Raw genomic sequence first — 27,946 nt, 5'->3', positions numbered from 1 at the left:
AAAAGTAGCTCTCGGTTCAAAAAAGGTCGGGCACCCCTGGCGTAGACAAACCACAAACAAAATATATGGACTCTATTGGTTGTAACCTTTAGGGTACCTTTAAAACCAAGCACAACCTTTCCTGTGAGTGGTGGTTTATAATATCACCAAAAGTAGCCAGCATTGCTAAAGTCATATATTATGTTTTGTAAATGAGATACTGATGTGTGAATGTTAATAATTCTTACCAAAGCCCTGACATTTCATTAGCATAAACATTGTGTTCACCGTTCTCATTCGTGTACACTTCAATGTATTTGTCATGTTGTTTTGTTTCTCCCAGCTGAAGGAAGTGTTCAGGAGGGAGCTGGAAAAAGCCGAGCTGGAGATCAAGAAAACCACAGCGATCATCGCTGAATACAAACAGGTTTGACTGTTTCAATAACCTAAATAAATCCACCCGACAGTATTAAAAGTAAATGATTAGTGTCACTCTGACCATTCATACCCAACTAATAGTAACTGTTAACACAAAGTAACAGGGTAATACCGATTGCACTACACACCAGATGAAACCCAAAGAACATGGATGTTTTTTCTTGAATATGTGGAAATATGTATGTGAAATTTATTTTTAAGGAGAATATCATAATGCTGAGTGTTATTGAAGAGTAAAATAAACTGAATGTCTTCTCTTGGATCATGCCTGCCTTACTCCTTTAGGCTTATTATCCCGTGCACAACAGTTGAAAATTAGCCTTTTTGCTTACTCAAGCACATTTACATTGGTGTTGATCAATGAGTATTTTAAAAAAGAAATTAAAATACAGTTGAGTTTAAATGTGTTGTCTACTATATAAACAAACTTCCTCTCCTTTTTTAGATATGCTCCCAGTTAAGCACCCGGTTGGAAAAACAGCAGGCGGCAACAAAAGAAGAGCTGGACATCGTCAGGGTGAGATCACACTGTTAATAAACAGCTGATGCACGTTAGGGGAGACATTCAAACCTAAACTAAAACCACTATTTGTTTCATTAGGGGACATGTTTCTTTGGAGCATTGTTTTGTTAGGACACACTCGGGTTGAAGCATTATTACACTAATAAAGAACCCGATTGCACAAATGATCCCACGTGGCTCGTTTAGCCCCGTCAGACATGCAACGTCTCGCTGGGTAGGTGTGGCAGTTTATCCATCCTGAAGAAGAGATCAGTCTTTCTAATTTAATGTTTTTCCAGTTTATTCAGGATTGAAATGCCGTATACAAGTGTTAATGTCACGCTTTCTCCTGTGTGATGGTTGGTGAACCACAGGACCCTGACACTGCAGTCATGAGACGTTTTTAAAGAATTACTGTCATTAACATATAAATACTACTTATATGAGATGGATCTGAGAGAAAAGAAACCTGATTTGGAGAAAACAATGTTGGATAATGTGTAAATATGGTCTGATTAATGTAAGCTTTGGCTGAACTGTGTATAAAATGTTTACCCAACACAGATTGTTGGATTAAAAGGGTTGAGCTGGGAATATAGTGTGATGAAATGGATCAGCTGGGGATTGAACTTTCCTTGGGCAATAAGTACATGACAGGAATAGTGTGTACAAATATGTTTAATGGGTCTGCCTATGAAGTCCCATCCACCAGGAAAAATAAAGGAAACACGCTCCAAGTCCTCTTTTAAGTTAGTTTTAGTCTTCATCAAGGCATAGTGCTCTAGACATCACTGTCTAGATTAAGCAGGGGTCTGCATTAGTACAAAGATAAATCAACTAAAAACACCAAGATATTACTTTCAACTCAAGACAAGCAAGTGTACTTCTACACCAGATGTATTACTTTGTTTTAGCACAGCACTTATTTTTAGCATATATTTTTACATGTCCATACAGTGTGTTCACCCACCAACCTAACGCCTGTGTGTGCTTGTGTGCCCCTGCAGAGTAAAGTGATGGGCTGTGACCGCTGTAGGGACCTGTTCACGACCCTGGGGTCCCTCCAGGCTTCGTCCCCCGGGAGAGACCACACATCCACAGAGCCCATGGACGAGGAGAAGGACGGACTGAAGGAGCAGCTGAGGCATCTGGAGCTGGAGCTGGCTCAGACCAAACTGCAGCTGGTGGAGGCCAAGTGCCGCATGCAGGTGAGCAACACCAGGGAGGACAGGGGTGGAAACACAAATAAAAACAGAGATGTCAAGGCTGTGGCACTGCTCCCTCAGAAAATGCATATCTAACACAAGCACAGCTAATATGCTAAAGCTACTAGTATTGGACAAATACAAAACTTGACCCGAGGAAGGAGCCTCAGTATTGTACTCTATGATCATACTGCAGTGGCAGTTCTAGACCAATTTGACTGGGGGGGCCACTGGGGGGCCAGTTATTTTCTGAGGGGGGCACAATAAATGCAGGACGAAAAACAGAACTAGACAGTATGAAGTAATTGCGCATAAGAAAACAATGCAATACAGTTATTGGTATTTGTTTCAGTACACTTATTTATTTCAGATAGATCTTATAATTATTACTGTTAGCTTCAGCTTAAGTTATAGTGCAATGTTTGCACTAACACCATATTTATATAAAAATAAAGGCAATGAACAGTTACATCTCTACTTTACATAAGGGTGTCTGCACAATCTGACATTACAGCAACAAAATCCTGCGGTACCGAGTACCAGAAAATATACATTTAAAAAAGGGGGGTCAGAGGTCAGTGTTAGGGGGGCACTGCCCCCCCCCCCCCCCTAGAACCGCCCCTGTCATACTGTAATTGAGATATATTTCTGAAGGGTACATTGATACCTTGATACTATATTTTGTAACAATCCAACCACTAGTTTTTCATACATTTCACTAAAAACAAAACATAACATAACAAAGAAGTGAGACACTACAAAAAAAAACACCTTCCACACAATCCATGAAAAAAGTACATGCAGCTGCTGACACTTAGTTGATACACCAAGAAGATGGGCCATTCAGTGTTTATCAGAATACACAGCTGCATTGAAAAGACTATCTGGCTTCCTTTTTGAATTGTCAATTGCCATAAAGTGCTTAAAGCTGATGGAAATATGTTTAGTAGCTGAACAGTCCGGATCACATGTTGTTAGATTTGGAGCTAAACAAATGATAAACTTCTGTCTCTTTGCAGGAGCTGGAGCACCAGCGGGGGGTCCTGATGAACGAGATCCAGGCAGCCAAGAACTCGTGGTTCAGCAAAACTCTGGGCTCCCTGAAGAGCTCCTCCTCCTCTTCCTCCAGCTCCACGTCCCAGACCCCCTCCTCTCCGAAGGAGGGGCCTGCCTAAACAACCCCTCCCTCCATATCTCCTTTCCCTGCAGGATGCACACTAGAGCTGAGGAACAAAAGTTGAAGGAACAAGCGGCGGAGAAATGCAGTATTCTTTTTCCAGCAGGTGGCAGCGCAGAGCTCGCCAGCTTCTTGGACTGCAAACAGCTGAAAATATGAGGGAGGAAACGGGCGGATGACTGCTTCCTGTTTCACTTAATGTTTACGCTTGAGTGAACAAAACGTAAACATCACAGGTGACAGGCGAGGGTGGATCATCATGAGGCTCAGCAGCCGTTATCTACACGTTTATTGTTGAGTTCTCATTATAGGAAAGCTGGGTAAATACACACAATGGCTCTTATTGGTGGATTATTTAGCTCCGCCTTGTGACCAGATATTGCTACTGCAGTTAATTCATTTATCTGTGTGAAATTATGATTTATGTAGCTGAAAATTACAATCAGTCTCACAATTTACATAATATTTTCAATGAGTGAAACAGCTACAGGTGCCGATATATTACACGTTTAATGCATAGATATGTAGAGACCTTCAGCGCAGCAAAGCTACAGCACTCTGAAAAAAGAATACTGCATTCAGTCTTAAACAAAAACAACACAAAGTTGTATTTCTTTATAGTAATATAACGTTAATAATGTTGTCATATAAATATGTATAACTAATTATTGATTTTTGTAATAATCTTGTACAGTTCAGAAAAAAAGGAAAAGTTCTTATTTTTTTTTTACCGTTTGGAAATTGAATGTCAACTCCCTAGATGTTGGTAAGCACAGTCGGTCGAGTCCAAACGCTGAAGACCCACAGTGACAGCCTGCAGAGAGCTTGATGTCACGGGTTGAACTCATGGTGGGAATTATCACTAAACGCGCATGCAGCCATACATTAGTTCACAGTTGTGGTGCCTGCAGAAATGGGCTCTTTTTGAGTGAATTTCTCCAAAATGTTTTTTTTTTTTTTAAATAACTGGTTGTAAATTAGAAAATGTTTTTTAAATTCCTTTGTTAATTTTATTGTTTTAGAGTGCACAGTTTGTCTTTGGAGTGTGCAAACAAGCAGTATAGTTGGAGGTAAAAGGACTTGTGATTTATTTCTGGCAATGGTTCTTTTTTCAGACTTTAAAAAAGGCTTCTATTGATCCAGATAATCCATCACAGTACTCATGGAGGAACTGATTATACCTGCCTGTGTTACGTAACTCTGTGCAGACAACACCTACAGGGAGTACTCAAAGTAGTCACCTGTTCATACCTGTTACTGTTATCCAACTTCCCTGTAGATATAGAGCCAGTGCGTTAAATTAGGTAACTCTAACGTTCAGTATGCTCTAAAGTATCTGTTACAAAGCACAGTCCATCCCTAAATAAACACCTAGCAAAGCATAAATAAGCTAAATTAAGCTGCACGTTCCCCCCCGTCATTGCCAAACAGTCTCAGGCCATTTTGCAAAGCTATGTCTGGTTATAACGACATACTTTTTAATTGATTGATGTTTATACCTGAATCTTTCCTGAGGTCAGTTGCTGTGCTAACTATTCAGAATAAACTGTATTAAATGTTACCAGCCAACTAGTTATTTCTTGAAATTGAGAACTTATAAACTCTAAATCTTAAAATGTAGCGATCTTTATTTATGTACAGGTAATTCTGGCAGTAAAATAAATGCATGTATGCTTGACATATTAATGCAACAAGGGACTACTAACTTTAAGAACTAAATAAATGAAAACAAACAACATACATGTACTACTTATTACTACATTGCTGCTTGCTAATAACAATATTAGGATTGAGGACCACAGCCACGACACAAGGATGATTCATTGTATGTGTACTCGGTTGAAAAATAACAAGAAATTGCCAAAAAGTCTGTGTAGCTTTAACATGTATGTTAGTGCTGTGTTAGCAGAACGCTGCAGTGTAGGTGCCAAATATCCCCATTGATTATCCACTGCTGTTGTCACTGAAATCAGCCTGTGGACTCGGACCAAGCCCATGTGTAGTTGTGTGTGTTATTGGGTGTGTATGTTCTTGTGTGTTCTGCACTGTAACCTAAGTGGTTGAAGTTGAAATGGTTTCTTCTTCACATGGCTGCCTTTTCTGTTGATGACTGAAGCCGTTGCCTGAGGAGAGGAAAGCCATCTGACAGTTTGTAATGTCGGAGAGTGTCTGCGGTGCGATAAGAGCGTCCCCAGACGTCTGTCCCTACAACCATGTCTTCTGATCCTATTGACAGATCTGCTGAATCTAATTTTCAGCAGTATGCTTGACACATTTCCACCGAGAGCCCCCCAGTACGACCATTGTCCTCTCACTGGCGGCCTCTGAGGAAATGCATCAATATCATGGCCAGGGAGAAAAAGGAATAATTGAATCCCATGTGTTTTGCATTTCCAGGACATTCCTTCTTCACAATCGTTCATCATTCAAAGTCTAACCGGTTAAATGTAAACTGTGGGCAAGTTGTCTTTTATGTGCACTAACACAATGTTGATATTTTAAACACTATTTCAAGATGTACGTTTGTTTAAAAGTAATCCTGAGCACAGAGCATAATTATTTTTTAACTGATGATTTAATGTCGCAGAGAGGACAAATGCCAATTTGTAATCCACTCTAATTCATTTCATTTGTAACGCCTACAAGAGCAGGCAGGGAGTCGCGTTAGAGGTGTGTGTGTTACACAGAGAGGGACTGGTCCGACTCTAACACTGTTTGCTGTACAGTAACTGTCTGATCCGCATTAATAAATCTCAGTTTTTCTGTTCATGCACTTTGGGCTCTTATTGAAGAACAAAATGTTTACTTTAGTTATTGATTGTGGACAGCTTAAATCATGTATTATTCAAACTAAGATATTTCCCCCTCATTAAATAATGTTATGAAAAAAAGTTAACTTAAATGACTCGAGTGAAAACGACGATTTTTTGATGATTGTGTAATTTATTAGTGCGTAATTTATGTTTAAAATGATGACACTACTCCTACAAACAACATAACATTTTAAATGTAGTCTTTACTTCCTTTACCACATTTAAAACTAAGAGCTTATGTTAATTATATTGTTAATCGGACTGATTTAAACACAAAAGTAGTAAACTTCAGGCACACAGCTTAAAGGAGTATGAGTATTGGGGCGTTTTGAAATACCCTTATTGGTCACTTTGCTTGTTCATGAAACAATTGATTTAAATAAAAATGTCAACCTCAGCACGTCTTAATCTGTTTCAAATGAGGGAATAACTGAGCCTCACCTTCTTGTGCCTTCATTAGGAGGTGTGTCCTGATTGGATAATTGGACAACATGCGGGACATTATGAGTTTCCACATTGAGGATTTTTAACCCATTTTCTGCAGAGAATTTGTTTTGGTTTGTTTGAGTTATTTTCAGGACTCACTCATTGGCAACCAAACCATTATCTTATTAAACTGCCACACAACCAAAACATCTCAGGTTAAATATCAGCCTCTGGATAGTTGTCACATCTCACAGCCCCTCGCTCACATTTGCACATTGTACTTTGGGTCTAACAAATTAAATAAATGTGGATCTCAGTGTTTGTGCCCACTACTTTAATTAGTTTATTCATTTTAATGTACAAAAAACAGGTCAAATTGCAATTTGTGTTGCCGTTATAGGTCGCATTGCAATTTGTACCCTTACAAAGAGCATGCATCAGCCAATATAACAAATTATTTCTGTAGAATAAAATCCATGATAACATGTTAACTGTTTATTTTGCACTGCATCACCTTGCACCATGTGTGCACTTAGAAGTTAAAACTTACAAGGATTGCTGAAACGTCTAATGTAACACTCATATTGTGTGGAAAATTGAAACAAAGCAGTAAAGAATAAATGATCATAGCTATATATAGTAATATCTGATAATATGTTAGTTAGTCAAACTTATGATTAAATGTCCAACTGAATGAGCAAAAAGTGTACTGTAAATAAGTCTTTACACTTTTTTAATGAAAAAATTAAATAGCACTCTATCATGTCATAATTTCTACTCATGAAGTGACTTGAAATAGAACAGACATGTGACCATTTGGATCAGCTGACTGATGTTTTGAACTCTAGTTTCGAAAGAAGAAAATGGGAGTTGCACGCAACAGTTTCCAACTGAAAATTAGAAACTGTAATATCCTTATTTCACTTAAACTTGGCAAATTCCCTGAATGTGATGGACATTTCATTACAGTTGGACAAATAAAAACACCTGCTGCACAAATACTTGCTACTCTTTCGGGTTCACACTTCCATGTTGCTGAATTTGTCACCAATGTCATCAAAGTAGTTGTCTGTGAAGCGAAGCATCTGGATGATGGCGCTCAGCAGCAGGGTAGTGCAGTCCGGGTCCAACTCCAACTCCTCGCTGTAGTTCTTCACGGGAACAACACAGGACAGCGGCACACCGAGACGAGCGCTGACCTCCTGCATCTGAATCACAAAAGGTTTAAATTAAACTAGTTCATGCCTTTTTCTAAAGACAACAAAGAATGATGTCTGCTTTTGTGAAATCACAGCTAAATGTTGTTTGCATTTGTCTGTTCAACATTGTAAAAGGGGTTGTAAAAGACATGCAGAAGAGAAAGACTCAAATTATTGTTAAAAACATCTTCAATACATTTACGGTCAATATCATTTTAATCAGCCTGATTAGATCACACAAAGTTAAGGATATAAATAATCTTTGACTGGCTTGTCAGCCTATATATCTTGCTATTAAGGTTAAAAATAAGTCAAATTAAAGCAGCATGTCGTGATGGAAGGTGGTACTTCAAGGGCCCCGGGTTGACGTAGCAGTTAATTGCCATGACTGCTGGAGGCCAGCCGCGTCAGTGAACATTGCACAGGAAATGATGTGTTGCATATCTTGAACCACCTCAGGTTTCCACTATGTGGCGCTAGAGAACACGCGCTTCAACAACACTATGTTGCTCATGTGTAGAACAGACATCGTAATATTAAAATAAAGAATTTCAATAGGTCCATGTCAGTGCTTGGGCCATTAAAACACTGCAACCCTACAAAAAGCCTCACCATTTCTTTGATGTAGCCACTCTTGTAGATGTTTTTCACGTCCTCTTTCACCAAAGGGCAGGCTTCATCAACTTTCGTGAGCAGGACCAGCTGAGGAATCCCTAGAAACACCAGAGCAGAAAGAACATCTCCAACTACTGTCGATTTCTTTATGTCTGCCTGTCAAAATATTTAGGTAAAGTAGCACTACTGAAATTATTTTTAAATGTTGTGTTGCAATTTGACTTTCAGGATTTACTCGTAAGCTAGTAGTTTGCAGTGTTGATCAGCGATGCAGTAAATATACAACCACCTACAAGAAGTTCCAATGGCTGTAAACCACTGTCTTAGGCGTAGGCCAAGAGAAGGTGGGAATTGCATTATCCGCTTAATATCAACTATCACAATGTCTTTTTAAATAAGTGCTAGTGCATTTAACTTACCCATTAAGTTGACCTTTCCACGAATAGCATTCAGCTTTTCCTCCAGCTTTGGGGGCATGATGGAGACCTTGCAGGCGTCAATGACGTAAGTCACACAGTGGATCTTGTCCTTAAGCTCAGGAGACTTCAGATAGCCACTAGAATCCGAATCCAGAGGAGCAGAGGTGTTGAACTGGAAAATGCAGTTCAGTGGAAAGACACAGATAGTTTGAGTCAACTACAGCCAGATCAATGGTTCATATCTTAAATGTCCTGCTGAATGTTACAAAAAGCTGTACCTGATAACGGTCGGGCAGATGACCTTTGAGGATGCTGCTGATGTCCTCAATATCAATTCCCGTCCCGGTGCTTTCCTCCAATCCCATGGTATCACAGAAGATGAATGGCAGAGGTTTTCCTTTGCGTCCATCTTTCACCGAGTAGGTTCGAAACTGTTGCAAACAAAGAGATGGAACAACAAACCACAAAATGAAGGACAGGGATTTTTATTTTCAAATCAAACAAAAGGATATCATCAAGAGGCAGGAACTAACCTGTCTGGTGAGGCTGGAGCTGCAGCCGCCGGCCATGGCCTGGCTGGTGACGTGGCCTCTGAAAACAGAGTTGATAGAATTGAAGAAGCTGGACTTTCCAGCTCCAACTGGTCCAATGAGCAGGACCCGAGCCTGGGACACAGAGCTGTGTGTGGGTCGGTAGATCGTAATACTCTTCTTTAGATCGTTCATCTTCCTGTACAAGAAAATATTTTTTTTAATGTTCTAAAAGGCTTTTCAGTTGTTTTGAAGCCTGGTTGATACAGAGTGTTATGCACAGCAAGTTGTCCTCTGTGATAGATCTGATAAAACCAGTGATGGTCGCAGGGACAATTATTGTCAATTAAATTGATTATGCCAAACAATCCCATTGTATAATATTTTGCAAAGCCACTGAGTCTAATATAATAATAAAAAGCTGGCATATTATGTATATTATGCGAACATAGCTAATTTGCATGTCATGGCATTGAGAACATATTAAATATCAAAATTATTAACACACTGTAATTAATGTCATACTGTATAGTAAAGAGCAAAGCATATAATAGCATTATTTGAAGGACAGTATCTCTCTTACACAGATTCCCAGTGTATAATCCTCCATGGCCTCTCAAGTGCTGTGGTTTCTGTTGAAGAACAAACACAACTTTGAGAAAAACAATCTGATCAAATGTTATAAAAAATATTATTCACCGATAGAATGTTTTCTATGAGATGAGTTTACGTGGCAAAAAATAAATAAAATTGGCATTAATATGACATGCCATATATAATTGTTTTAACAAACATTTGTATTGCCTGAAATGTTGTATTAACATCTCCCAATGAAGTTTAATAGGTTCAACGATAATACCAAAAGTACAGATCCCGCCTGGTGACTGGTGAAGATAATTTAAACTAAATGATGTAACTTTTAGGGGAAATGTCGTCTCTGTCAGTCTCATTCAGATGTTCTGGGGCAATCTGTGCCCTGAACATCTGTTCCTTCACTATGGTCGTACAATCTCACGTGAGAAGTGGAAGGCTTTACGGCACAAATTGGGTTTTGGGGAAACTGGATCATATTTGAGGGAATATTTTCTCTTTTTTAATCTGATCAACTCCTTTACTTGAGTTCATACTAAATAACGCTAACAGCATACATGGCAGTAATAACATGAAAATCAATTACTAGTGGATGATTGAATATAATTTAACACTTGTGACTGGTTATTATCGTGAACTCACCCTCCACTTGATAGACTTCACACTCAGTCAGGGTGAGGTCGTTCCCATGCATATCAGCAGCAGTGAAGTTGTAATGAGTCCCTGGAGCGCTATGTACAACTGCTTGGCTTCCATGGACAAGAACCAAATCTTCTCCAAAATATGGACCACAGTCAGCTATCATTTTCACTGCACAACCAGCGCTAGTGACCGGATATTTGAGGAGCTTTTCTCCACTGAAGGTGAAGAGAAAGGCCTGGTCATCATTCACAAAGGCCGTAGACTGACTGAAAGGTTGTTTGGTGTAGCCTCCAAACACGTAACCTGAGGCGTTATAGCCCACAGACACTGTGGGACAGCGGTTGTCACATCGTTGGTGGAAGGCTGGGCTGGTGAAACCGTGGATGCTGGCCTTGTACAGCAGCTGCAGTTTGACTCTTCCCAGCTGGGAGCAGATAGTTCTCTGCTTGCTCCTGGTTAGCATGGAGTTCATGGTGGACAGCTGGTCATAAAATGAGAAATAATAATTCAAATTAGATTGATGGATTGTGAAATCGATTTTTTAAAGTTGAAACCCCTTATTTGTATCCTTTGATTTAATATATAAAAACATTTACATTGTTTACTTGGGTCATGTATGAAAACCACGCAATACTGTTAATGCAACTGTGGCACCTGTTGGGAAAACTAGTTTCTCATGGAATAATAAAAAGGCAATCTGTAAATATTTTTGAAACCTCTGCCCCATCATATTTGTTGGGTGGTGGATTATTTCTAATCAAACTCAAAGACATCTGGTTTTATCCAACTATTCATAATTGTGGGAAATCAATCCAGACATTAATGTGAATTATACCTTCAGAGAAGAGCTTACAAAAATACGTGTATACTGTATAGTGAAAGGAAAAAAAGCAAACTTTGGATCAGAGTAGCATGCAAAGGCCATTGTTGTTTTTTTATCTAGCAAGAAAAAATAATATTTGCAGTTTGCATTGAATGTGGTTGAAATTCATTTCAACACGTTTTAAGCATTGAAGATCCCATCATCATTAAAGCGTAATGCAAGAGAGCAATATGGGGAAGGTGAATATAGATCAGTAGAGGTGTACATTATTAAATAGCTCTAGAAAAGCTGAGCTAATCACAGTTAACAATTAAATCACGGCATATTATCAGTCAAAATCGATGTAAAGGCATCTTAACAAGTAACACTGAACCCCTGTCTCAGTCTGCCACACCTCGGTTTACATATAGGCCTACTGCAGCCATAAAAAGAGATCTATGATCTCAATGGGACCAATCTGGTTAAATAAAGGTTTGAAATGAAATGAAATAAAAGTTAGGGTTTTACAACACCCCCCCCATATTTTCATTTTCGAATACGTTTTAACAGTTCCCTCGTGGCACTACAACAACAATATTGATTGTTCCTCAGTTCAGGTTAAAATCAAGATGTGATCGACCACCTTTCAATTTCATATAAAACTTTGGCAAAATATAATCCGTTGTTCTTTTTTAAACTTACCTTCTTATGTTCTATCTAGATACTTGAGGATTTTGAACAGCTACGGTAGAGATGTGCAGAAATGTGGTTTCAGAAATTGAGAAACAAAAGTGAAAGTAGCTATCCGGATCGGTAATTTGGCTTTCAAAATAAAACTGAAGTTTGTCTAATAAAGCTGTGTAGCCCACTGTGTATCCTGAACCAGAGCCTCTGTCCTGAACATGTGAAACTCCCTAGTGTTTTCTTCCTTTTGTTCCATTTAGTTGAAATTGAACGTGAATCCAGTTGTCACATGACACTTTTTATCACACAATGGGCTGGAGACCTTACTTTATAATAAACGTAGGCTATACTTTTTTTATGAGGCAAGTTTGCACGTGTTTGAACTAGGATTCACCACACCCTCGCCCAATCTGTTAAAAAAAGCACTAGACCTCGAAGAAGCACGTTTCCATTCGTAAGATATTCTATAATCATTTATGGCTTTTCATAGGTTTCATTTACAATTTTGCTACCATCACGTTAAAATTAAAAACTTCACATGTCCTGCTGCCAGACAATAAAAACAACAATGTGAATACAGATTATTTTAAATTAAGGTTTGGAAATACAGTTGACATATAAACAGTAGATGCTATAACAAAGTGACAGGCAACTGGATGGAGATTTAAATATTGTACATCGTGTGAATTATACTGGTAAAAGAGTATGTTCACCTGTAGAGCTACCTGCAATAGACCCTGAGAGTGAGAAAAAAAAAAAAAAAAAAATCATACAATCGAAAACAAAATTATTGAACCTCACAGTTAGGTGCTCTGCCATGATAATGATGCCATTGGGAATACGGTAAGGCAACCACTTGTAAATGTCTTTACCACCTACAGAAAGACAAAGTATGGGACGACTTACACCCACTCTGTGCCACTCAAAAACAATGCTGTTCCTGGACCATTGACCTTTTATTAAAGATCATACTAACAAATAAACAACACACATTTCTGATTATATTCAGTTTTATTTAAAGACATGAGTGTTATATGTTACATGATCTATTACATGTAGCATTTACATTCTGTAGCTTTGAAAAAACAGCTTAAAGTTGCGCCGACATTTTTTTAAATGCTACACGCTAAATCCCCAAATCGATCTTTGGCCCTGTGTGTTGTGGTGCATTGTCCTGGAAATACAGGTCAGCATACTGCAGGATGTGGTCCACAGCTCTAAGCAGAAGCACATCGTTGTTCACGTTCAGCTCCAGCTCTGATGAGTAGTTCTTCACCGGGACAATGTAGGAGGTGGACATACCCAACAGATCCCCAGCTTTATTCATCTACAAACACACACACAAACACATGACTAAGATTTACAGCCCATCTGTAAAGAAAATGCAATGGCTAAAATAAAGAAAAGTTATCATCTCAAGCCCTGTGGTGTGTAAGGAGCGAGTGTTACATTGTTCTTAACTCTCACAAAAGTTATTTGTTTATCATTATTATAAAGCCAGACAGAAATAATCAAAACGGGGCAAGTAGTCCTCAATTTGAGAGTTGAAAAATAGCAAAATAATAAAAAGGTGCAAACAAGAATGTTAAAATAGTTTCAGGCTGTAATTTGGCTTTTTTATGTGTCTTACCTCACCAAACTAAATGTTACATGTATATGTTTGAATGGCAGATCAATGATGATCTTTCCCTTTGTCTAAAAATCTAATGTGACTCATGTGACTTTGCTTTAGCTTGTAATTTAATGATGTGCACCTAAAAAAGATACATATTTATAAACAAGCACCACAAAGTCAAATGTTCCATTATGCTACAGATCCCAGGAAACTAAAACTGGTCACACACTCATTTTGGTAAAACTTCCCCACCTGTAGTCTGCATGGTGATCACACCTTCCTCTATAATGGATATACTTTGTCTATTTCATATTTTTTCAACCTACCATGTCCTGAATGATGCGGCTCTTGTAAACCTGGGTGACATCTTTGGCCGTTTCCGGACAAATTAGGTCTATCTGGGTCAGCAGGGCCACCTGGTGAATGTCTAGCAGACAATACAATGCTGTCAATAAGATGTCACTACAAAAAAGGCTTTAATTTGTTACATTGCAGAGAAAGAAATCACTGACGGTTGACATTTCAATAGTGTTTAGTAAATCCTGTAAAGAGGGTTTCAAGCCCAAAGTTATTATGAACATCAGTGCCCAGCAATTGTAACCACAACAAAATCCCCCAAAATATACACATAAAAGGTCAGTGAAACTTCAAAGCAGTGCGTTAAAACAACATCCAGATTCGGCAGGAACTGACAGAGGGACAGAAGTACAGCTCTACAACATTCATATTAAAAGTCAAAGCCCATTTTGTCTTTAAAGGTAGTTTATCTGTGTTTGAAAATGTCTTTGTATTGGACCGATAATGTGTCCCTGACTTACCCAGGTCACTGATGTGCTTTCGGAGCAGCCTGAAGGTGGTGCCGAGGCCTTTGGGGTAGGTCCGGATTTTAGAGGCATCTACCACAAAGGCAACACAATGGATCTTGTCTTTGAGACCTGGCTTCTTTATATAGCCCACAGTCTCAGACCGCACTGGTTGATCTGCGCTAAACTGGGAGAGAGAAAGAGGATGTTACATGTTGAGGTTTTTGCAAAGACAAAAGCAAACAGATTGAACCACGCTCTGTGTTGGGCTACTTCATGTTCAGTGCCAGGATTTGCTATTTACGTGGCTGTTAATAATTACGGTAACCATGGGTTTTAGGTTGGAGTCGGTTACTTCTCTATGAACCCAACTGCTAACCTCATGGTGGCGCAGGTCGGACAATCAATAAAGTGAGTAAGGATATATCCTCTGGGAAATTATGAATGTCTGTACAAATAGTGAGATATTTTCATCTTGACCAAACAACGGTCATTGAGTAAAGCTGCAAGCTACGAACTAGAACATGTCATATTTATCCTGCTTACTTTGTTCCCCTCTGGTGCATGACCTTTAATGACAGACAGGATGTCATGGAGGGTCAGTCCAGTCATCTCTCCGCCCCCCAAGCCCACGATATCACACAGCACCAGTCCAGTAGGACCCTCTCCTTTCTGACCATGGATGTTGAAGGACTGCAGCTGAGACAGAGAGAAACTAAAGTTAATTGGATGGTTGTAAAAGATGAGAACATCCAAGCTGCTGAATGGAGGTTTGCATCAACAGTGACTTCTGATGAACACATTTGAGACATTTTTGTTCACCGTTGATAAATGTATTTGTGTGAGTGTGTGCGCATATTGTCTGTCCTAATCTATATTTAAATCTAATACGTAATAATTGGACTTGTCATGGCCAACTTTATGACATCCAGGCAAACTCTTACACAGACAAAATCCATGAAATTGAAAGCTAGTAATTGGACTTTGAGTAACGATGACTGTCTAACGTTTAATTCCTTTTGCTAATTTGTGATGTTTTACAAACAAACTTGAAACTGGTATTGAATATAAGTGTGTTGATGAATTGGAGATAACATTTGTCTTTTATTTAACAATGGGAAATTACTGACAATACTTTGACTACAGATGGTCTCTTTGAACGGTGTTCGGCTTTTTTTCATTTTTTGTGGATAGTGTATATACCGCTTGAATTTACTAGCTATTCAGTGCCTTTCCAAAAAGGCCAGATGAGGCTCTCTTTTCAATACTTCCTTAAATTTGAGAAACACAACAATGAATTTCAGCTCTTTTGTTCCCACTCAGTTATTGCGCCACTTGTACCTTCTTGGTGAAGCTGGTGGAAGAGGTGCCCACCATGGCCCGGTTGGTGACTCTTCCATTAAACACAGACTGGACTGAACTGATGAAGCTGGACTTTCCAGAACCGACCGGACCCAGGAGGAGAACTCGAGCCTGAGTCCCCTCGTGACAGCTCGGCCTGTAGGAGCTGATGGTCTTCATCAGACTCACCTTTTGCCTAGATTTGAAGACATACTTGCTGTTCAGAATCATTTGAAAAGATAAGTGTCTGTGAACATGAGTTAAAGGAATAAAGGTAATATGTTGATAACTAAAAAAGTTGAAAACATGACTTGGTTTTGAATGTTTTACTCACTCTTCTGTCCACTCCATTTCTCTCCATTGAGATTCCAACTTAGGTTGAGGTGCTGAGGAGAGTTTAAAAGTTGACAAGTCTTCATCCGGTTCAAGTTAGGGTTACAGAATACTCACTAATGACACTTCTGCTCACAATATGTAAGGTGTTTGCATGGAGCGTCTTGAAGCATGCATTAAACTTTTGGGAAAACTGGAACACAGTTTTATATCAGTATTTCTTCGTGTGAAACTGTTTAGCAGCTTACCAGGAAACGTATATGTAGGTGTGTTCTTTTCTTTCTCCGTTGAACTGATGTTTGAACAAAGGGTGAAAGGACTTATGATGTCTGCAAAAGCTGCAGGAGTTGGATCTTTAACAGCTTGGGCCAAACCAAATGAGAAGCCAACTGGTCTGATGAGGAAAAAATCACATGCATCAGTTTAAAAGAAAAGATTAAACAAATAACCACTGGAAAACATATATGTGACCTAAAATGTGATCTAAAAAAAAGCAGCATTGTTTGAATGGACAAAGCATTGAAGTGAGTTTACTAAAACATTTTGAGTTATGGTGAGTTTTGGGACGACATTTGAGTTGAGCACTACTGAAAGAAAGTGATTTTAATAGAACTCAATAAAAGTAAAACATTGCAAAAGGGAAAATGCGTCGGAAACATTTCACACACGACATTAATCCTTAATCACAACAGGATACATAGAATCCGACTTCCTTTCTCAAAGTGCAGGCCACAATCTGTGTCTTATAACATGTGGTGTTGCAAGTTCCTGTATGATAATTTATTCATCTACAGGTAACTTGTATGCACGTTATTTGAAAACCAATGCTTTGCTATCACATATTCCTCTTCGGCAGGTCATCAACATCAACTTTGTAAACAGCCTTGTTAGCTCAATTATTAATATACTTCAAACTATTTATTTAATTTAAAGTGGGAAAAAATCTGTTAAGCCTTATAAATGGATGAGTGAAAGAAAGCATGAGAGAAGGTTAATAACCTACCTCCTTTCCTCTCTGATTTTCCGCATCTGCTCTCTCCTCCCTATGAGTATCTCAAGACTTATTTTTCTGTACTGGAATAAGTCAAACATATTTCAGATAATTATGCCAATCTTAATCTTTGTTACAGTCTGTATATGTATAGGCTATGGAGAAAACTTGGTCCTCATTTGTTCACTATGAATGGATGTGTTTTCTCCATCCGGAAAACCATTCACCACAGTAACATACAGTGGGGCAAAACAAGTATTTAGTCAGCCACCAATTGTGCAAGTTCTCCCACTTAAAAAGATGAGGCCTGTAATTTTCATCCTAGGTATACCTCAACTATGAGAGACAAAATGAGAAAATCACTGTCTGATTTTTAAAGGATTTTTTTTGCAAATTATGGTGGAAAACAAGTATTTGGTCAATAACAAAAGTTCATCTCAATACTTTGTTATATATCCTTTGTTGGCAATGACAGAGGTCAAACGTTTTCTGTAAGTCTTCACAAAATCTCACGATACATGGCCCCATTCATTCTTTCCTTTACACGGATCAGTCGTCCTGGTCCCTTTGCAGAAAAACAGCCCCAAAGCATGATGTTTCCACCCCCATGTTTCACAGTAGGTATGGTATTCTTTGGATGCAACTCAGCATTCTTTCTCCTCCAAACGCGTCTAGTTGAGTTTTTACCAAAAAGTTCTATTTTGGTTTCATCTGACCATATGACATCCTCCCAATCCTCTTCTGGATCATCTAAATGCTCTCTAGCAAACTTCAGACGGGCCTGGACATGTACTGGCTTAAGCATTGGGACACGTCTGGCACTGCAGGATTTGAGTCCCTGGCGGCGTAGTGTGTTACTGATGGTAGCCTTTGTTACTTTGGTCCCAGCTCTCTGCAGGTCATTGACTAGGTCCCCCCCATGTGGTTCTGGGATTTTTGCTCACCGTTCTTCTGATCATTTTGACCCCACGGGGTGAGATCTTGCGTGGAGCCCCAGATCGAGGGAGATTATCAGTGGTCTTGTCTGTCTTCCATTTTCTAATAATTGCTCCCACAGTTGATTTCAGTTGATGTCTTCCCAGCCTGGTGCAGGTCTACAATTTTGTTTCTGGTGTCCTTTGACAGCTCTTTGGTCTGGGCCATAGTGGAGTTTGGAGTGTGACTGTTTGAGGTTGTGGACAGGTGTCTTTTATACTGATAACGAGTTCAAACAGGTGCCATTAATACAGTTAACGAGTGGAGGACAGAGGAGGCTCTTAAAGAAGAAGTTACAGGTCTGTGAGAGCCAGCAATCTTGTTTGTTTGTAGGTGACAACATTTTTACCGAGGAATTTACCAATTAATTCATTAAAAATCCTACAATGTGATTTCCTGGATTCTTTCCCCCCAGTCTGTCTCTCATAGTTGAAGTGTACCTAGGATGAAAATGACAGGCCTCTCTCATCTTTTTAAGTGGGAGAACTTGCACAATTGGTGGCTGACTAAATACTTTTTTGCCCCACGTAGGCCTATGTGGTTCAACTGTTAAAGGTGGGGTAGGTAAGTTTGAGAAACCGGCTCGAGATTGCTAGAATTTGAAAATACACAACCGGAGAAAATCTGGCACTTCCTTATAGAGAATAAAACGAAATCTCTCCCTGATCCAAGACGTTTTATTCTTATCTAAACACAGGGCTGATAGCTCATATATGGGATTTCAAAGGTCTTTTATTTTGAAACTCCACATCAGAATGTCCTGATTTTTTTCTGGGTGAGTAGATGGGGTGTCCTTCTATCACCCTGCAGTGAGATGAGTCTTGGATCAGGGAGAGATTTCGTTGTATTCTTATCTAAACACAGGGCTGATAGCTCATATATGGGATTTCAAAGGTCTTTTATTTTTTGACTCCACATCAGAATGTCCTGATTTTTTCTGGGTGAGTAGATGGGGTGTCCTTCTATCACCCTGCAGTGAGATGAGTCTTGGATCAGGGAGAGATTTCGTTTTATTCTTATCTAAACACGGGGCTGATAGCTCATATATGGGATTTCAAAGGTATTTTAATTTGAAACTCCACATCAGAATGTCCTGATTTTTTCTGGGTGACTAGATGGGGTGTCCTTCTATCACCCTGCAGTGATGAGTCTTGGATCAGGGAGAGATTTCGTTTTATTCTTATCTAAACACGGGGCTGATAGCTCATATATGAGATTTCAATATGAGATTTCAAAGGACTTTTATTTTGAAACTCCTTACATTTTACATTTACTCGTGGTAGTTATACGTAGTTTGTTTTAAATAATTATTGATCACATTATATAGTACATATTTCTTAATTTAATATGTTTGGTTTGTTTTTATAGGTGCTTTTGTTATTGACCGAGTAAGCGCTGGGATTTTACCGTAATGCTTCTAATATTCGCGCACCCCAATATCACGTGCGGGCTGGCTTGACTGTGTTTTCCCAAGTGGAGGCTGGCTTGACCAATAGAGTCTGTCTGCAGACCGCAGCAAGGAGGCGTTTCCTATAGGGGCGTTTCCTATAGTGAACGACGGGAGCCGGCTCTCGCCCGCGAACGAGACGTTTTTTGTTTTGTTTTTGCGGAGGGATCTAGATCGGCATGAAGGCACATTATGCAATGTGCAATGTGGACATTATCCCGCTTATTACACATGGCCACATTCTCAATAAAGTAACGACATGACTCCCAATAATAATTGAAATGCTTTTATGGATTTAGAAAAAGATTTTATTGATTTAAAAAATAGTTTTTTGTATTGATTTAAATTGACATGCATCCGCTAAGAAAAGTAGTCCGTTGTTACTGTTTGAACTAACGTAACAACGGCAGGAACTGCTTCTATAGTGTTTTTGAGGAGCTTTTTGATTACAGATTTGAAAACATCGTTGCTTGCTTTAAAAGTAGCACAATTCATTATGTCAAACCTTGAAAGATATCCCTGCCCTAATGCCAAAAGTAACTGGCAACTATGTCGCCGTAGCTATGATGTCTATGTCTGGACCGCTGCGTAAAAAGGAGGGTTTCTGACCCATTACTTCTCTTCCTACTTTTTGTCCCCCTCTTCTCCCCGCTGCAGCCTAGCAGTTGATCTCAAAGCATGCTCCCCTCTCCTGCAGGGAGAAAAACTATATTTATATACTTTATATAGGTTGATACAGTAGCCCCTTTTTTTAAATAGTTTTTATAGGTGTTGCCATCTGTTTTGTGTAGCGTGGTTCTACAAGCAAGTCAATGCATTAATTGGGTGGTATCAGAGAGTTACACGGGTCTGTAAATGCAATGAAAACAATTGGCCACAGCAAATAATTTATATTAAACATGTAATTTTTACTTTTGAATACTTTAGTACAAAGGATGTCTTGAATAATTTAAGTGATATATGTGTACACATATAAATAATTAGTCAAAACAGCGCTACATTTGATTTAATTAAAAGGTATAATATGTGGTAAACTGAAGAGCCCTTTGGGAGCCGAAAGAGCCGGCTCTTCATGGTGAGCCAAATGATCCGGCTCAGCAAGAAGAGCCGGAATTCCCATCACTAGAACAATGACTTCTTCTGCGAGGATTTATAAAAGCAGCTGGATAAAAAAAGTTAGGGAACGCCCCTATAGGAAACGCCCCTATAGGAAACGCCTCCTTGCTGCGGTCTGCAGACAGACCCATCTCGATTTATCCGACCAGTGTTCCGGTTTAACTGGTTCCCCGATCAACTGGTTGACAGATGTGGAGGCGTGGCCTTCGACTGAAATACACATTTTGATCGCTTCTTCTGTCGTTTACATGAATCTTTTGGTATATTTGGCTGGATAGGAACACTTTGATACACATTCAGTACCAGTGTGTGAGGTTGTGGTTACGATGGCGATATCCGGACGCGAACAGCGAGGACTACAAAAAGAAAAACGAGTTGACATGGGGATGTCTGTTCAAAACATTGCGAGCTCCAATAAATCATTTAAACCAGCTATTGTTGGCAGACTTATTACTGAATATCGTTCTTAATGTGATACCAAGTCCACCTGAGACCTGTGTACACCTTCAGACAGACTCCAAGTGAAGCACACGTTCTTTACTCACAGTTTGAAAGCAGCGTGGAGAAGTCTTCAGCTGTGTTAAACTGTGATCCGCTCGAATAAATCCTTAAAATCAGCTATTGTTGCCCGAATTATCACTGAATATCGTTCTTAATGTGTCACCTCTCGAGTCCCCTCTCAAGCCACCTCTCGAGTCCCCTCTCAAGCCACCTCTCGAGTCCCCTCTCAAGCCCTCTCTCGAGTCCCCTCTCAAGCCCTCTCTCGAGTCCCCTCTCGAGTCTCTTCTCGGGTCCCCTCTCGAGTCTCTTCTCGAGTCCCCTCTCGAGTCTCTTCTCGAGTCCCCTCTCGAGTCCCCTCTTTAGTTCCCTCTCGAGTCTCCTTTCAGGTCCCCTCTCGAGTCCCCTCTCGAGTCCCATCTCCAGTCCCATCTCGAGTCCGCTCTCCAGTCCCTGCTCAAGTCCCTTCTCTAGTCCCTGCTCAAGTCCCTACTCAATGCCCTGTGCCGTTGGGGGTACCGCCGACTACTGTTCTGCCGGGGGTCCTGCCAACTCTATGTCCTGTCCAGGGTTTCCGTTAGCCGGTAATTACCGGTTTTTAGCTGGTAAAATTGAATAAAAACCGGTAAATTCAAAACCTGCCGGTCAAAATGTCCGATGCTCCGATCGATTGGCCGCCGATCATTATCGGCTGATATTCACTCTTAATAGTTTGATCTGTGCTCTCTATAAAGGCCGATCAGGAGAGCTGGATCTGATCGATATGGACATAAACGCGAGTGAAGTGTAACCGGACGAGAGAGAGAGAGATCAGATCAGCTGCTCCATAATCACCTGAAGCCCCGCCCATTGTTTAGCGCGCTGCATGAGAAACTGACGGGCTGTCAGGAGAGAGAGAGAGAGAGAGAGGGAGAGGGGAAAAGAGAGGATCCGTTTCTCCCGTGTTATTATTCAAAGTTAAAGGTGGGGTAGGTAATTTTGGAGAAACCAGCTCGAGTGTGCTCGAATTTGAAAATACACAACCGGAACAAATCTGCCACTTCCTTACAGAGCCCCTCCTCCAACACACACGAACGTGCACATGACCAATGAGGGCACGAGATAAGTTTGTGCACAGATGGAAGGCCATCCAGTTATTTTAGCCGGGCCGGCGAAAATGATTGGTCGTGCTTTTTACAGTACTACGGCTTCCACAGATGACATTTTTGTATGGAGTTTTTGTCAAAGCACATCAGATATTCATTGCTATCGGGATGTTAAGAGCATTCCATGGAATATAACGAAAAGTGTATCTCGAGCCGGTTTCTCAAACTTCCCACCTTTAATGTAAACTTTTGAATAATGTACTTCATCTACTACAAGTAGTTTCTTTGAATGTAATAATTATGTTGTTTGTCGAATCATTTATTGAAAAATGAATCTGAATTTTTCGATCTGTTACGATTATAAACTGAAGCAATATAATTTTTTTTAAACATCAGCATATCCGGTCCTAGTCTGGTAATTACCTGCTAACGGAAACTCTGCTACACAATTCTTATTATTATTATTGAAACATGACCGGTAAGTTTCAAATTTGTTCGGTAAAATAAATTCTGTTCGGACATTTGACCGACGAGAAAAAATCCTACTACTCTTCTGCTGGGGGTCCTGCCAACCCAATGTCCTGGTCCGTTGGGGGTTCCGCTGGGGGTCCTGCCAACTTTGTGTCCTGTTCCGTTTGGGGTCCCGCCGACTACTGTTCCGCCGGGGGTCCTGCCAACCCTATGTCCTCTGCTGTTGGGGGTCAAGCCGACACCTGTTTCGTCGGGGGTCCTGCCAACTCCATGTCCTGTCCCGTTGGGGGTCCTGCTGACTACTGTTCTGCCGAGGGGTCCTGCCAACCCCATGTCCTGTTTTGTTGGGGGTCCCGCCGACTACTGTTCTGCCGGGGGTCCTGCCAACCCTATGTCCTGTGCCGTTGGAGGTCCAGTCGACACCTGTCTTGCCGGGGGTCCTGCCAACCCAATGTCCTGTGCCGTTGGGGGTCCAGCTGACACCTGTTTCGTCGGGGGTCCTGCCAACTCCATGTCCTGTGTCGTTGGGGGTTCCGCTGAGGGTCCTGCCAACTCCATGTCCTGTGTCGTTGGGGGTTCCACTGAGGGTCCTGCCAACTCCATGTCCAGTGTCGTTGGGGGTTCCGCTGAGGGTCCTGCCAACTCCATGTCCTGTCCTGTTGGGGGTTCCGCCGAAACCTGCACCGCCAGGTTTCCTGCCAACACCATATCCTGTCCTGTTGGAGGTTCCGCCAACACGTGCTCCGCCGGGTTTCCTGCCAACACCATATCCTGTCCTGTTGGGGGTTCCGCCGACACCTGCTCCTCCGGATTGTGGGTATTGTCCACAGTACATGTATGATATCAATGTGTACTTGTAAAAGCGCCTCGATGACTTCGAGGCGTGAAGATGGACGGTGTGGCGCAGTGTGCTGTGCAATGATCATCAGATCAAGGGGCGAAACCCGCTGCTGCTGCGTCTGTAAAGCCGTTGTGTCCTTGGGCAAGACACTTCACCTGAACTTGCTCCTGTGGGTATTGTCCACAGTGACCATTGCATGTATAAAAAATATGTGTAATGTGTGTATCTGTAAAGCGCTTTGAGCACTGAAAAAGCGCTATAATAAATGCAAGGAATTATTATTAATTATTATTATTTCCTGCCAACACCATTTCCTGTCCTATTGGGGGTCCCGCTGACACGTGCTACGCAGGGGGTCCTGTCGACACCAGCCCTTGCTCCGTCGGGGGTCCCGTCTACGCCTGTCCCGCCAGGGGTCCCACCAGCTCCTGATCCCAGTGCTCCGGCGATCCAGCTAACACTGGAGGGGTCCCATTGCGGCGTACGTCGTCCTCCGGAGCTGTCCCGTCCTGAGTTCCCCAGCGGCTTTCGCCCTCGTGCCCGGCCCCCTGAGTTCGCCCGCTGTGGCCTTCGCCCCTTTTTGCACCAGCTAAAATCTTACCGAGGGCAGCAAATTGGTCGGGGCTGGCCCTGAATAGATATATATCAGTGACATAATGATATGAGTCATACAGGTCACTCATTCAGTCATGGATAAGTAATGTTGTTGTTTTTTGGTTTGGTTCTCGCCTCCTGACCGTCATCCCTTTCTCTTCAGCGAGCGGAAGTGATACTGAGCAAAGATGTGTGAGAGAAAGAGAATCGAAAAATTTAAAATGGAACCACTCCTAGAGCACCGAAACTGCCCGACATGCCCTGGCCTGATTGCAGGGGCTGACCCGCACCGCCAGTGCTTCCAGCCTGGGGCCGAACCACGCAGAGGAGGGCCTAGGCAAGTCGCCGGCCTGTAATGCTTGCCACACGATCCCGCAGCTAAACCGCCGGCATCGTGGCGAGCATTTCAGGAGGAAGCTTGGCCCGCAGGTGGAGGATCCGGACCTCGAGGTGGTCGACATGGACGATCACTATGAGGTGCCATTTGAGTTCACCCTCCCAGGGGTGGACGCCTTCGGTTCCGGCGGCCAGGAGGGTCCAGCAATCAGGTCTGCGCATCTGGACTTCCCGGCAGTGATGACCCTGGCGGCGGAGCGTGTAGGCTTACCGCTCCCCCCACCGCTGCCACCGAGGCCTGTAAGCCACCTTCGGCAGGGTTTTACAGCCCGGTGCTTCCGGCGCAGCCGGCCTTCGTCTCTCCCTCGTTGCCAGATATCTGACAGTGTGTGGAGGCGACGTGGCGGCGACCACTGAGGACAAAGGCCCCAGTAGATGCCATGACGGGTATCATCAGGGTGCAGGGCTGCTCGGACACGGCGTGTCCCGGTGTGCCCTCCCTCGATGAAAGCCTGGCGGCCCATCTGCTTCCGCAGACAGCTGGCTGGACGGAGGGGAAGAAACCTCTGCCCCCCGCTGCCGCGGGACCAAAACACCCTGGAGTATTTAGATAAAATGTTCAGGCTCGGTGCACAGATGGCGGCTGCGGCCAATAATCTCGGCGTGTTGGCGAGGTGTGAGGTGATTCTCCAGCCTGCGTTTGGATCCCAAGAGGCACAAACGACGTCTGGTGACCATCCCCCACTCAGTGGAGGGCAACCTCCGGTTCTGTGGGACTCCGGAACACCTCCGGAGGGGTTCTCCACTGGGACGGGTGACCGGCACCGTGGTACTCAGAGATGACCTAGATGAAGGTTGGCCAGCCCTGGGCAATTCACCAGTTCTGGGGGGCGATGTCTCAAGAGGCAGGTGCAATCGGGACGTTACCCACTCTGGGCCGTCCTCTCCAGGCTTGGCTCCTGAGAGGGACAGACTGAGACAGGGTGGATTGTCTGACAGAGTTATTCAGTCTATCCAGGCAGCTAGAGCGGGATCCACCACAGCCTGTTACAGGCCAAAGTGGCTGGGATTCCAGTGATGGTGTGAGGAGCGGAGAATAGAGCCCCTATCTTATGAGTTGGGCTCTATTTTGTCCTTCTTACAGTTACTGGTGGACAGAGGGTTTGCTCATTCTACGGTGAAGGTGTATACAGCAGCCATCTCGTCCTGCCATGAGGGATTTGAGGGCAGGTCAGCCTTTTCTCAGCCACTGATGTTGCGGTTTTTACAGGGGGTCAGAACCATTTGAGCCTCTGGAGCTCTCCTCCCTGAAAGCACTGTCGTGGAAGACAGCATTGCTACTTGCCTTAACGTCAACCAAAAGAGTGTCCGAGTTAACCGCTCTGTCGGTGCACCCGAGTTGCTTGTTGATTTGGGGTGACCGGAGCTGGGCGACACTCAGACCGAACCCCTCCTTTGTGCCCAAGAGCATAAGGAGTGCGTTCAGGTCGAGGGTTTTAGTCTTCCACCCCATAGTGGGGCCAGGGAAGCTAAGTTACACCTCCTCTGCCCGGTTCGCGCAAGCATGTTATGTGGAGCGCACGGCTGCCCTTAGACGCACTGAACAGCTGTTTGTGTGCTTCGGGGGCGGGGTGACTGGGAAAGCTCTGTCCAAGAAACGCCTGGCAAGCTGGCTCTGTGAAGGCATTGCACACGCCTACGGACAGGCGGGGAGAGCCTGCCCCGTGGGGGTCCGCGCACCCTCTCCATCAACAGCCTTATGAGGAGGGGGGCTATGGGTCAGTGGGCATCTGTTCTGTCAGCCGCAGCCCGGACTTCTCCACGGTTACAACCGAGGGAGAGCTGAGTGAGTCGCAGCGGCTGCTAAAGCCGGTCAGGGACAGCGAGGTGGAACGGTGTGTTGGACGACAGTGCGTGTATTCATCGGGCCTGTGAGAGATATAACGAGGGGTTACGGTTACCGTTGTTGTATAAGCACAGGCGGAGCCCTCTACTCGGGGCACTGTCTGTCCTATACCGCTCGCTGAAGAGAGGTGTAGGATGACGGTCAGGAGACGAGGCCTCCTTTTATACGTTCATGCAGGCCGGGGCCGGCTACGTCTATAGAAGTCTCAGTAGGTGAATGCTTGCATGATAAGGTAGTACCCATAGAGTCCAGTAGAGGGCTCCGCCTGTGCTTATACAACAAGGGTTACCATACGTAACCCCTCGTTTCATCCCACAGGCCAACACCTGAACTTTGAAACAACATCCATAACATTAATCTGGCTATTATTTATCTAATATATCATATTCCAATAACTTGTATATAGACTCTTATTGCACTTTTTTTTAATACAATTTTTCTTTTTGTATTTACTATTTACTTGCACTATTGTTTTTTATTTTTCTGTTTTATTGTGTTGCACTGTTGGAGGAGCCTGTGACCTAAGATTTTCATCATTACACTGTAGCGGCTATATGTTCGTATGACCAATAAAAGCCTTGAACCTTGAATGCAACTGTGGCACTTGTTGGGAAAACTAGTTTCTCATGGAATAATAAAAAGGCAATCTGTAAATATTTTTGAAACCTCTGCCGTCATATTTGTTAGGTGATGGATTGTTTTTAAACAAACTCAGAGATTTGTTTTTATCCAACTAGTCATAATTGCAGGAAATCAATCAAGACATTAATGTAAATTCTACCTTCTGAAAAGAGCTTACACAAATATGTTTATATATATGGTTGATATATATATGTTTATAGTGTAAGGAAAAAGCTAACTTTGGATCAGAGTAGCATACAAAGGCCATTGTTGTTTTATCTAGCAAGAAAAAATAATATTTGCAGTTTGCATTGAATGTGGTTGAAATTCATTTCAACACGTTTTAAGCATTGACCTCCAATCATTAAAGCGTAATGCAAGAAAAGCAATATGGAGAAGGTGAATATAAATCAGCAGTGTACATTATTAAATAGCTCTGACAAAGCCATTCAGTTATAAATTAAGTCATAGCACATTATCAGTCGAAATCGATGTAAAGGCAGCTAAAGAAGTAGAACTACACCCGTCTGCCACACCTCGGTTTACATTGGCTTATACTGCAAAAGTAATCAGATTCATTTTCTCTCTTTGTTTGGTTCCAAATCATTTTCAAATACGTTTTAACAGCTCACTCGTGGTCAGGGGCTGATCTAGACAAATATGCATGGGGTGGTTACTTTTTTTTGGCTGGGCAGTGTAGTTTGACAGTCTTATTTGACTTTCTCAGGACTTAACCGTTTTTTGGGGGCAGACCCCCACAAAGACAACAAAGATATACACACATACAAGGCCATCCTCTTAACAGTTGTTTATGATCATCTGTGAGCAGAGCATCAAGTTGGCATGCCTGTATGGTCAGTGTATGTTTTGGTCATTGGATTTTTTTTTCAGAATGTTCTCAATTCTCTAAATCAAAATGATTGAACCTCACAGTTAGGTCTTAAACCATGC

At 42.0% G+C, this 27,946-nt stretch overlaps 3 protein-coding genes across 9 annotated transcripts in view; 1 reads left to right on the top strand and 2 right to left on the bottom strand.

Annotated features, from left to right (window-relative positions):
* The window catches only part of rabgap1l (RAB GTPase activating protein 1-like), a 132,938-nt gene extending 126,864 nt beyond the window's left edge, over window positions 1-6,074 (top strand). For all 7 annotated transcript variants that reach the window (XM_071202913.1, XM_071202914.1, XM_034080566.2 and 4 more), the window contains 4 exons: window positions 323-406; window positions 863-934; window positions 1,927-2,127; window positions 3,144-6,074. In XM_071202913.1, the coding sequence (XP_071059014.1) occupies window positions 323-406; window positions 863-934; window positions 1,927-2,127; window positions 3,144-3,299 (513 nt within the window). In that variant the 3' untranslated portion in view covers window positions 3,300-6,074. The remainder of the gene's footprint in view (window positions 1-322; window positions 407-862; window positions 935-1,926; window positions 2,128-3,143) is intronic.
* Window positions 6,075-7,022: 948 nt separating this feature from the next.
* On the bottom strand, window positions 7,023-12,151 carry LOC117445136 (interferon-induced protein 44-like). The gene is made up of 8 exons (XM_034080570.2): window positions 12,041-12,151; window positions 10,537-11,017; window positions 9,887-9,935; window positions 9,307-9,502; window positions 9,052-9,204; window positions 8,774-8,945; window positions 8,352-8,452; window positions 7,023-7,748 (listed from the first exon to the last, which is right to left on the bottom strand). Exons 2-8 carry the CDS (start codon window positions 11,006-11,008, stop codon window positions 7,560-7,562), a joined length of 1,332 nt encoding a protein of 443 aa, XP_033936461.1. The 5' UTR covers window positions 11,009-11,017; window positions 12,041-12,151; the 3' UTR covers window positions 7,023-7,559.
* An 870-nt stretch (window positions 12,152-13,021) lies between these two features.
* On the bottom strand, window positions 13,022-16,444 carry ifi44g (interferon induced protein 44g). Its single transcript, XM_034081486.2, has 7 exons — window positions 16,363-16,444; window positions 16,116-16,167; window positions 15,782-15,977; window positions 14,987-15,139; window positions 14,456-14,627; window positions 13,964-14,064; window positions 13,022-13,349 (listed from the first exon to the last, which is right to left on the bottom strand). Exons 2-7 carry the CDS (start codon window positions 16,130-16,132, stop codon window positions 13,149-13,151), a joined length of 840 nt encoding a protein of 279 aa, XP_033937377.1. The 5' UTR covers window positions 16,133-16,167; window positions 16,363-16,444; the 3' UTR covers window positions 13,022-13,148.
* Window positions 16,445-27,946: the final 11,502 nt, after the last annotated feature.

Source organism: Pseudochaenichthys georgianus, chromosome 4, assembly GCF_902827115.2.
Source record: "Pseudochaenichthys georgianus chromosome 4, fPseGeo1.2, whole genome shotgun sequence".
Taxonomy (NCBI): Eukaryota; Metazoa; Chordata; class Actinopteri; order Perciformes; family Channichthyidae; genus Pseudochaenichthys; species Pseudochaenichthys georgianus.
Note: the sequence above shows the minus strand (reverse complement) of the source record. Positions and strands in the feature narration are given on the sequence as shown.